At 41.2% G+C, this 11,931-nt stretch overlaps 1 protein-coding gene across 1 annotated transcript; it reads right to left on the bottom strand.

Annotated features, from left to right (window-relative positions):
- Positions 1-314: 314 nt before the first annotated feature.
- Positions 315-10,825, bottom strand: lgals8b (galectin 8b; the record flags this gene model as incomplete). The annotated part of the gene is made up of 8 exons (XM_080414449.1): positions 315-1,223; positions 2,932-3,097; positions 3,654-3,742; positions 5,091-5,117; positions 5,241-5,360; positions 7,458-7,668; positions 8,996-9,084; positions 10,787-10,825. 8 exons carry the CDS (start codon positions 10,823-10,825, stop codon positions 1,074-1,076), a joined length of 891 nt encoding a protein of 296 aa, XP_080270575.1. The 3' UTR covers positions 315-1,073.
- Between the last annotated feature and the right edge of the window lie 1,106 nt (positions 10,826-11,931).

Raw genomic sequence — 11,931 nt, 5'->3', positions numbered from 1 at the left:
TTGACAACATAATTAACCTGAAATCAACAGTTATGTTGGCTTCTAATAATGAAAAGCAAGTCTTTGCACACCTACAAAGGTGACAGGTGCTTAGGAGAAGACCAGACGAGGGCCCTACATAGTGAAAGAATGCAAGAATGGTGCTGACAAATGCGTGAATAAACGTTTAATGGGAATATAACAACAGTAATCTGAAGGACTTTTTTTCTTGCATTTGAAGACGGTGCGCAGGAGTTTTTGCTTTCAGCTTCTATTAAGTTAAAACGTCATGTATAAAAACTTGTAAATGACTGCGATCATCATAATTTACAAAATAATATTTGTTTTCCACCTTGAAAATATAAAATGCACTACTGCTTGTTTAGAAACGATGACAGGAAGTGTCTAGAAGTGACTTTTCATACAGTATATAGTTGTAGAATGAACTGGTTGCGCGTAAACTCGCTCCAACGCGAGGGCGTTGAAGGGCAGCCCTTCAAATGCACATGGTTGCGTTTGATATTTCATTTGGTGACATTTTGTGCCATTTGAAATTAAACCAATACTACTATACATATTAATTTGTACATATTATGTCCGTTTTCTTTGCACAGTGCACTAAAGTATACGGGGCTTATTATTACAGTAAAAGTGCTCTAGAGATAGTCTAAGAGATAAACCAAGGCAAACGTAGCTTTGTTTTAGCTGTAAACAGTCATGGTTCAAATACAGGGGCTCCTGGCCTGTAAAACCAAACATCTTTCTCATGCACCAAAATTTCCATCCGGGACGGGGGGATAGCCTAGCCTTAGATGTCATCATCTCAGGTCACCAAAAAATGCTATGCTAGCTTGACACCATGGACCGAGGACTAGCTACTTCAAGGCCGGAAAGCAAGCCTGGCAATGCCGACAATCAGCATGGGGGGCTTTGCTTTACTCATGTATTCACTGTCTGGGGGTCACCGTAGCTAGCTTAGCATCAATGGCCAGAGCATGAACGACGTGCTAGCCTAGCCTAGCACCCGTAACCTGCTGCATTCCATCATCGTAGCCTTTAGATTAGCCGTGTCAACAATACAACCCTAGCCTCGGTCACCACAGCTTGATGTCACTCAGCTCCACATCTCCCATGACCTCCAGCTGGTCAATGCTGCCGAGGTCCTGGACGCGATGTCGGAACTCAAACAGGTGGCAGCCGTTCACCGCCAGCTTGAACTGGTGGGGCTGGCAGAGGATGAGAACCTGGAGGAGAACACAGCGGTTAGCTACAATTTTGAGTTAACCGGTTGAGAAGGGCACTCAAATTACAGGAGACGTGACGTCACGTGACGTGACCTTCATTGGCTCCCAGTCAAACATCGAATTGACTTCAAGATACTCATCACCACCTACAAAGCCCTCAACAACCAGGCCCCCCACTACATCTCTGTACTCATCAAACGCCATGCCCCCTCCCGCTCCCTCAGGTCGGGTGATGACAACATCCTGGACACCCTCTGGACAAATAAACGAACCTGGGGTGACAGGGCCTTCTCTGCGGCTGCCCCCAAACTGTGGAACTCACTCCCAGCTCACATCAGAGCTGCTCCCACCCTCACCATGTTTAAAACCACACTCAAAACCCACCTTTTCAGAATCGCATTCCCTACATAAAACCCCAACCCCTGCCCCTCCTTTTTATCGTACTTTTCTTTTATAGATTTTAATCCTTTTTAACAATTCTAATAAAGTTGTTATTTTTCTGCTATGTAAAGCGACTTTGAGTATTTAGAAAAGCGCTATATAAATCGTATGTATTATTATTGTCTCCGCCGGAGGTGGAGAGTATGTTTTCGCTTCGTCCCGCCGTGTGTTAGCATGGCCCCTAGCCAAGCTAACATTGGTCAAGCTCCACGTGACACGTGTCAATATGTTGACACCAATGCCTTTGATTGGCTAGAGGGACGCATGACGAAATAAAATCCTATAAATAGGTGTGTCACTTCAAAAGGCCATTTATGTCCTTTGAAGTGAGGTAAGACAGGATCAATCAGTCTTGATTGGAACAGTACCTTCAGTACCTTCCAGTCTGTGTGTCCCTCTGAGAACACCTAACATTGGTCAAGCAAAGGCGCAGAAGGCCAAAGCTAAGAAAGCATACTCATCTACAACAGTAACACAGAAGAGGACTATAGAGTTGAATTGATCCCACAACAAGGCCGAAGTCTTAATACTGTAACAATTGGCCACCTTGATCAAATACATTATGTAGCACTAGAGAAAACTGACATAGATCAAACACACCAATCAACTGCTGAAACTGTTCAGGACAATGAAGATGAAGAAGACAGACAAGCATTTGAACAAACCAGTCAATTACGACGACTCCCATATGACACATTGCTTCAAGAAGAACATTTTTTAGATGCAGACACTACATATTCAGACGCCCCTGCAGAACACCAAAAACCACGCGCATTCTACCAAGACGACCCGTTCTACCAAGACGACCCGTGCTATTAAAATAGCACAGGTCTGCTGGCGGAGACTTGTGCTCCGAGGAGCACATTTTCTAGTTATTATTATTATTATTATTATTATTATAGGAGCTTATGGTAATTTCTAGATACAAAAGGATACATGTTTGTATGTCAGAAACTGAACAATGTGGACTATTTGCATTTTATTTTTTATTTTTCTTTCTATTATTTTATTGTGTTGTGTTGTATAATTGTGATATGGATCTCCCTGGGTTTGAAATAAAGATTGAATTGAATTGAATTGATACGTAGTGTTGTCTTAATATATGTACAGTGGTTCCCAAACTTTTCCATGGCAAGGAGGTAGCTATAGCTTCTGGCTGCGGCCCCCTATGTGAAATGGCTTTGAGAAAATGGGAATAATAATAAAATAAATAAATAAAAATAAAAAGTAACTTCATTCTAGAATATCAAATCATCGGCCTCATCACCTCAAAGTATTCCCCCGGTGAGAAGGGGAAGAAGGGGACCTCCCTCTCCTCGCGGCCCCACGCCTCACTCAGGTAGGAGTTCCGGATGAACGTCCCAGACTTCATGCGGGGGTTCAGCTGCAGAGCGATGTTCTCCGTCCTGCTGGTGCGTAGGTTCACTGTGAAGCTGAAGGTAACCATACAGTAGTTCAGTATGATCACTGTGAAGTTCAGTAGTTCAAAAACATAGAATGTGGAGATAAGTTCTGCCCAACAGCAACGATAAACATAATTCCTTACAAGGTATGAACACCGTTATAAACGATAACTGATTGAATTGACAGTAGATAGTAGTGATTGATTGAGTCCAGGGGAGATGTGCTTGGTTACAGTAAGAAAGTAATAGACAAAAACATGTAGTAATCCTGGTCGCTATACCGCCTCCCCCATGACAGCCGGGGCGCCTGATGGAGGGGAAGGGAACTGGTTGGAATAACGTGTTCCTTCCACGCACTACGTCCTACCGGGGAAACTCCCCCCTGTCAGGTGACAAGAAGGTCAGTTGGCTCTCATGCATTGAAGGAGGCATGAGCTCGGCCCTGGGCTCCCTAGGCTGGTGGGGGGAGTGTAGTGCCCAGGATCACTTAGAAAATTGGCACCGGGTGAAAAAAGGGTTACAAAATCGCGGGATAAAACATTTAAAGAAAGAAAAAAAAAAGTAATAGCCAGATGTGCTTGGTTACCTGTGGGGGTACATGCTGACCTGTCCCTTGATGGTGATGTGCTGTCCTGGACGCAAGCCTTTCAGTATGCTGCCTTTGTAAGGAAGACTCTAGGATGTTAGAGAATAGATATTTAATAATAATAAACTTTATTTGTATAGCACCTTTCATGACATGAAATGCAGCTCAAAGTGCTTTACAGAGCAAGAATACAATTACAGCAAATTTAACAATAAAGCAAAAAAAGAAAAGCATAAAACATTAAAATAATAGCAAACGGCAAAACAGTGAGGACATGAATAACAACAAAAGCAAGAGTGAAGAAATAGGTCTTGAGCTGTGCTTTAAAGCTATCCACATGGGGTACAGGGAATTAAAATGCCTTAGTTTTGCACAAAACAACATTAAATAGCAAAAATGGCAGTAATAGACAAGCCATACAAAGGCTGCCTTTGTAAAGAAGACTCTAGGATGTTAGAGAATAGATATTTATTAGACAAGCCTTTGCCTATGTAAGTATGCTACCTATGCCTATGTATTAAATAGGGCAAAAGTGGTTAATGTATGTTTTATAATATAATAATTGATCATTTCAAAGTAACCAGTAACTAAGTTTTCAAATGATTGTAGTGGAGTAAAAGTACAATATTTGCCTCTGAGATGTGGTGGAGTAGAAGTAAAAGTACTGAAAAGGGGAAATACGTCAGTAAAGTAAAAATACCTAAACATTTTACTTAAGTACAGTACTTGAGTACATGTACTTAGTTACTTTACACCACTGGTTTTAATGTGTGTGAGTGTGAACCGGGGCTTTCCTGAAAATGTGTTCTCAGTGAACCTGGCCTGGGTAAATAAAGGTCAAATAAAAGCAAAATGGCATGTTGCTAGATCTTTGCCATGATGTAACTCCAGATATTGGTGATATATCTTCAATAGTTGCTCCGTTGATTAGAAATGCATTCCTCATTGACTTACATTGCACACAGAAACAGATCTTAAAGTCTCTCTTTTAGCCCATAAACAAATGCAAATAAAGCAAATTGTGCCAATATGTAACATAAAAATAAACTGACCCAGCATTTAAAAAACAAGAATAAAAAAAAGATCCAGATATTCTTTGCAATTACAAATATTAAAATCAACAATGGGGTTTACATTCTTATTATTTTCTAAATGCAGTGTCTAGCTCTGTAATGTTATACTGTACATTATCAGAATGTGACTTGTTCTAATTTGTTTGCTCTAAAAAGAGTGACTTTTTCACTGTGTAATGTAAGTCAACGAGAAGACTTTTTGAAACACCAATTGCTAATCAATGGAGCAACTATTGAACTATTGTGTAACACACAACCCAAACCTCTACCAAAGTGTCAGATATTTTTGTGTGTGCAACCACACAAGATAATGTTGTACAAATTAAAAGCAGATTATGTAGATGACGCAAAAGGAATAACTCACCATGTCACCCGATTCCGAATATATTGCCTACGGGTTGGGGAGGGAAAGAAAGACAAAGTTAGAAAATGTTAAATAAATGTGGGATTATAATAACAAAACCAGTCTAAATGCTATAAATCTAACCAAAGAAAACATGAAACAAAGCCTTACTGAGTTTGGGATGTAGCCAACAGCGTGAACCACGACTTTGCCAGAAATAGAAAACGTGTTGACTCTTTCCAATGGGACTCTGTGCCTGTATTCCAACAGGTGAGTGCCGTTCACCGCCACCTAGTGGTGAAGACAATGATGCCCATGTTACTAACCTCATTACTGTGTTCACTTCTTAAAGCCTGATTTATATCTTAGTTGAACACTAGCGTTGCCTGCCCTAAATAGCAGATATACAAGCTCACAAGCGACGCCGGCAAGCAACTAAGTATACGTAAATCAGGCTTTTTGTTGTCGAGTGGAAACCTTATTGTGTCCAAAACCATTACTTTTTAGGAAATATTAAAAAGATGACATGTGTTCCAATGGATCCAATGTAGTTAATTAGTCATGAGCTCTTGTTAATACTTTTCATTGGCTATAAATATTTATAAAACCCACAGACACACTTTACGTAACATTTTTTTAATGAATACATTTAATTTTTGTCCAATCTGTATGGTAGGGTATGTTAATACAATATAACTTATACAATTGGGGTGGTTGTATTTTGACTCCCTGCTCTTCTATTGAGACATTTAGATCGTGGCAAAGGTCATGTCTCACCTAGACACAGGATCTGATGGTCAAGATTGAATTTATCCCCTGAGCAAGCAGGCAGCAGGCTCTATTAGCTCAATGGTAAAAATGTCAGTGTTTGCCCAGGAAGAAGGTAGTGGGCCTTTAACCACTTTCAACCTGGTCTCCCAATCGTGGGTTATTACAGGCAAATTCTTTCGCAACTTCCTAGAAAATGGCAGATCTACAAGCTCACAACCCCATCGCAATGTGACGCGTTGTGAGCTTGGAAATCGGCTATTTACGCTACATTTGCGTGATACTGTCACACGACTTACTGTAGGTTTAAACATCAAAAGATGAAATTTGGGGATGCAAGGTTTCCGCTTGACAGCAATGATGACATTGAGAGTGTGCGTGTGAGTGTGCGTGTGCGTGTGCGCGTGTGTGTGTGCGCGCGGCCGCTCGCGTGTGTATGGGGCGGCCATAGCTGAGTGGTTAGTGAGCCCGCCTAGGGAGCCAGAGGCCCTGGTTGCCCCAGGTATGATTCCAGGCCACGCCAGCATACATGTCGATGAAATTAAATTCGTCCCTGAGCAAGACTCTTAACCCCTAATTGCTCACAGGCCCTCATTGGAAACAAGCCCGCAAGGACTTTCATGAACGTCCTGTTAAAAGGAATTATCCTTATCCTTTATGCGTGCGCACGTGTGTTTTATGTCTGTATGTGCGTGTGTTCTGCAAGGGTTCCCAAACTTTTCAGGCCGTCACCCCCCAAGATAATCATATTTGAACTGGGGACCCCCCCACCCTGACAAGCACTTGGAATTGTAGGCATTACATTTACTTTGACTCTGTTCCACAGATAAATATTGTGAAAATAGCTGAACTACAAGCTCACAACGCCTCGCGATGCAAGGTGTTGTGAGGTTGTAGGTCACCTATTTTCACAATGTTTGCCTCTTTTTAGGTAATATTTGACAATGTGGCCAAAGTTAACCATTTTTTACAGTATAGTTTGTTGGTTACCTTTGACGTAGTGATGGTATTATTAGTTTATTGCTTTCATTTTAGAGGTATCAAAAAGGCCTTAAAAGTCCTTAAATTGTCACTTTAGTGCAAATACCCTGTATACACTTATACTGGATGTTTGTATACCCCCCCCCCCACCCCCAAATCATCTGGTGACCCCCCTGGGGGGTCCCAAACCCACAGTTTGGGACCCATCTATACTCTACCCAGTAGAACGAGGGTAATGCTACTTCCAAAAGCCTTTTTACCAGCATGCAATGCAGGTCTACAAAGAGACTCAGCACTAGTCATTTCTCGACATATTCTCGACATGTTTTCGATCATTGGCTGTCCTTTAAGCCAATGGGGATACGTTCCCATACTCTGAACGGGCGGTGTCGTCCTCCCAAGCTATGGTACTAGACACGCCTCTCGCCTCTGAGGCTACTATACACGCCTGCCGTCGGTTCAAATCGCTGTGACACAGAGTAATATATAGGACAAAATCTAAGTAAAGTACTTGAGTAAATGTACTTAGTTACTTTACACCTCTCCATACGCGCTTGCGTAGCGTCCGTTCTGCATGCTGGTATATACATGACTGAGTCATGTCTTGTTTATCTCCAACAGGACCGGGGGTGTGCCTACCTTGAAGACGTCTTTGTGCACCAGGATGATGGTCTCGAAGGGCGCTCCCCGTTTGTAAGGCAGCTGGTGGAGGGTCTCCTCGCCGCCCCAGTTTTCGCCCCGCAGGGAGTTGCACACCACGCACGGCGAGGCCCCGAAGCGCGGGTTGAAGTGCAGGCCGATGTCGGAGCGGGGCTTGGTACTGCAGCCACTCGACAGGTCTATCTGGAACCTGTAAGGAGGAGACAAAGCTCACCGATTTGGAAACGGTAAAAGCTGCGATTCCAAAAACACTAAGATTGCATATCAATATCACGACTAGATATTGTTTGGGATTTGGGATTGTTATTGTAATATTGTTGTATAGGTCAGTGGTTTTCAACCTTTTTTGTGTCAAGGACCCCCAAATTGACACATATTAGCCCAGGGACCCCCATTTGAAAAGATATGCCAGGGACTCAACCATTTTGATTTCTTGGGGATCCCATCTACACTGTATCATCATCAGTGTTCATTTAACTCTGAGAGTGTACAAATAAATGGACCCGTTAGGGTCCATTTGGTTCCATTTGTACACTCTCAGAGTTACAGACACACAAGGGTCAATTTGGTTCCTAACTACTATTTTGTCTGGGGACCCCTTAGAACCCCCTCAAGGACCACTGGTGGTCCCCGGACCACTGTTTGAGAACCACTGGTATAGGTGATGGATTATTTAATCAGCCAGAGTCAAACAAAATAGACTCAAGAGCCGGGTGTGACGACACACCTGTTGTACATGAGATAAGAGATGCACGCAGGACGAAGGGAAGGAACCATCACATATCTGCGCCAGATACAGTATAACGCATGCTGAGAGGTGTTAGATGTGCGACATGTTATCTTGGAGGTTTGTGGTGGGCAGTGCCTGTTTTCTGGTGACTGGTTTGTTTGACGTGCATTAGAGCGGTTGGCTCACTGAAACTACAAGCGCAATGCTTGCCGAGTTAGCATCGTTCCCGGTTAGCCTCGTTTCCCATGAGCCCCTTTCTCATCTCAAAAGAGAAAAGCCTGCGGACGACCTAAGGAAAAAGCGTGTCTATGGGGCAGTGCTTCCGTCTTATGTACTTCCCCCGGAAGCTGCCTTTTTTCCACCAATCACAACACAGGTTTCATGCACGGGAAATGTAAAACAGATCTGCAAAGCATCAACGTAACTTCCTAGGGCGGTACTTACGCCCCTTCCGGTTAGACACTCTCAGTAGCAGGTCTCGCCCAGCGTCTCGCCCCGGCACCCCACGGCACTTACGTCCTCAAAGTTTGCCAATGTTGAACACAATGCATCAAACGCGCAACGTGCCAAAATGACGCAACCGGGCTAGTGGAGATTTACTGTCAAAGTGGGAATATAATTTCAGAGAGTTTAGTTTATTTACACCGGAATTTCCTTTCTGGATAAAAGTCTGTCTGTCTGTCTGTCTGTCGATCGATCTATCTTTGCATCTATATGTCAATTATAAGTAACTTAGGTTTTGTCAGCATTGCGTTCACACCCACACCCACACACACACACCTCTTACCTGTCAGCATCGGGGAGAACAGTGCCCTGAATGAGGACGATCTCTCCAGGCTCCAACCCTCCTGGAATGCTTCCAGTGTATGGAACCACCTGAGGAGACATGATTTATTGACCATATAAACATATGATCAATGAATGGAATATATACGGTACTGTCACTGTGTACCTACAATATATACATCCATGACTACATGGTTTACTTACTTTATATGATCAATGGTACAAAATAAAATAAAATAAAAACTACAGTATGATGCTTTATCTCGTTAAAACCGGGAAATAGCATGTGTCAATTTAGATTTTCACGTTGGCCATTCAAAAATAGCAGATCTACAAGCTCACAGCGCGTCACGAAAAGCTTGTACATGTATTTTTGAACATTTGGCATTTGTAGAATCGGCCTCAGGTCTTAATGGGTCAATTACCATAAATACTATTGTGATCAATGGAATATACTGTACCTACTACAATACATGATGCTTTACCTTCATAAACACTATTATGATCAATGGAATACACCTACAGTAGGCTAATATGCTCCTTTTATTATCCATAAACACTATTGTGGAAGCCATTCAGTATTTTTCACATTTATGTATTGTCTTTATTTATTTGATTTGTTTTGTAGAATTAGTTTGATTACAACAGTATTATTTCAGTACATTTTGTGTTCCAGCTAAAATGCTTTTATTTTGAAGGTATTGGGCAAATTGGGGTGCACAGGTGAATTTACTTAACTGTCATCAGTCAGACACAGAGTCAGATTGGCACCGGAAAGTGCACACGTTTTTACCAGCTTCAGGGTCAGACTTTTTTTTACCATCTTTTTGCTTGTATTGTCCATCTGGAGAGCTGAACAAATGGCACAAAAATTCACTGCCTGACAGAACAATGGACTCATTCCTGATCTGCGTAAGATTCGCTATACCCGGTGCCTCAGTGGCCTTTTGGAGTTTTATTGTTGTTGACGAATAGCCACTACAACTATTATGATCAATGGAATACACCTACAGTAGTCTATATGTTCCTTTATTTACCATAAACACTATTATGATCAATGAAATATACCTACTGTAGGTTAATATGCTCCTTTATGTACCATAATAAACACTATGATCAATACAATATACCTACTGTAGGCTAATATGCTCCTTTATGTACCATAATAAACACTATTATGATCAATAAAATATACCTACTGTAGGTTAATATGCTCCTTTATGTACCATAATAAACACTATTATGATCAATGAAATATACCTACTGTAGGCTAATAATATGCTCCTTTCTGTACCATAATAAACACTATTATGATCAATGACATACCTACTGTAGGCTAATATGCTCATTTATGTACCATAATAAACACTATTATGATCAATGAAATATATCTACTGTAGGCTAATATGCTCCTTTATTTACCATAAACACTATTTGATCAATGTAATATACCTACAGTAGGCTAATAATAAGCTTCCTCTATCCTTTATTTACCATAATATACAGTTAAAGTACATGGTGCTTTAACGTATCATCATAAACACTATTATGAATCGTCTCATGATGTAATTCCATATCACATTATTTAGAAGGGATAAAGGCTGCGTGTTGCAGAAATATTGGACCACGTTGTCAACAGAACAGTGCGTGTGACACACACGCACATATATAGTGCACATATACAATCTGATTGTGTTCATGGTAACGCGCACCAGAGGAACGTTATTAACGTAACAGATATAAAAGCTGAACTTGGAAGATGAAATGATTCAAAGAGCATCTTCATTCTCACCGGGTTGAGGACGGTGTGTCTCGCATTGGCCACAGACATCATGATGGGCCTGATGATGATCCCTGTTGTGCTCCTGACTGTAAAACAAAGACAGCCACGCCTTCGTGCCCTATTATTAATATGATGATGAATGTTATTACTGTTGTAAACTAAAAAACGGCTCTATTTGATTCCTCTCTCTCCGTTAAGGTGGGACTCGGATTGCCGAGCATCTTCTCTCCGTCGGCCCTCTGTCTGTCTGTCTGTCTGTCTGTCGCGTTGATGTCTGTGTCCGTGCGACATCTAGCGGTGGTTGTTGCCCATAAGAGCACCTGTTAGTTGGTTTCGTATTTCAGTGGTTTTCAACCAGTGGTCCGGGGACCACCAGTGGTCCCAACCAGTGGTGGAAAAAGTACAAAAAAATCTTTACTTAAGTAAAAGTACCAATACTGCAATATAGAAATACTCTGTTACAAGTAAAAGTCCAGAATTAAAAATGTACTTGAGTAAAAGTACAAAAGTATTGGCATCAAAATGTACTTAAAGTACTAAAAGTAAAAGTACTGAAATATTTGAAAATAGCAGATCTACAAGCTCTCAACGCTTCGCGATGCGACGCGTTGTGAGCTTGTAGATCTGCTATTTTCAAATAAGGTATACAATAGGGGTAAAGTGGTTAATGTATGTTTCATAATATAATAATAAGTAACTAAAGTTTTCAAATAATTGTAGTGGAGTAAAAGTACAATATTTGCCTCTGAGATGTAGTGGAGTAGAAGTGAAAGTATTGGAAATTGGAAATACTCAAGTAAAATATTACTGTTGAGGTACAAATACCTCAACATTGTACAATACTTAAGTAAATGTACTTAGATACTTTCCACCACTGGTCCCAACATTAATACAATATGTATTTGTCCACGGATACCAGATTGAAGAGGGAAGAATTATGATAAAGAAATGACAACAGACTGAAGAGATAAGTTGAGGACCTAAATGTGTTACAGGATGTGTCAGTAGTTTTTCATGTCAGTATAGTCAGTGTGGTTGAAACAGACAACTCATTTCAAATGTAAATTGTTGCGTTGTTATGCGTTCTCTATTTATGTTTTGGATATTTGACCACCGACAAGCTGATTTTAAATTACAGTACAATGTAAGACTCT

Source organism: Gymnoscopelus braueri (genome assembly GCF_963280865.1).
Source record: "Gymnoscopelus braueri genome assembly, chromosome: 19".
NCBI classification, from domain to species: Eukaryota; Metazoa; Chordata; class Actinopteri; order Myctophiformes; family Myctophidae; genus Gymnoscopelus; species Gymnoscopelus braueri.
Note: the sequence above shows the minus strand (reverse complement) of the source record. Positions and strands in the feature narration are given on the sequence as shown.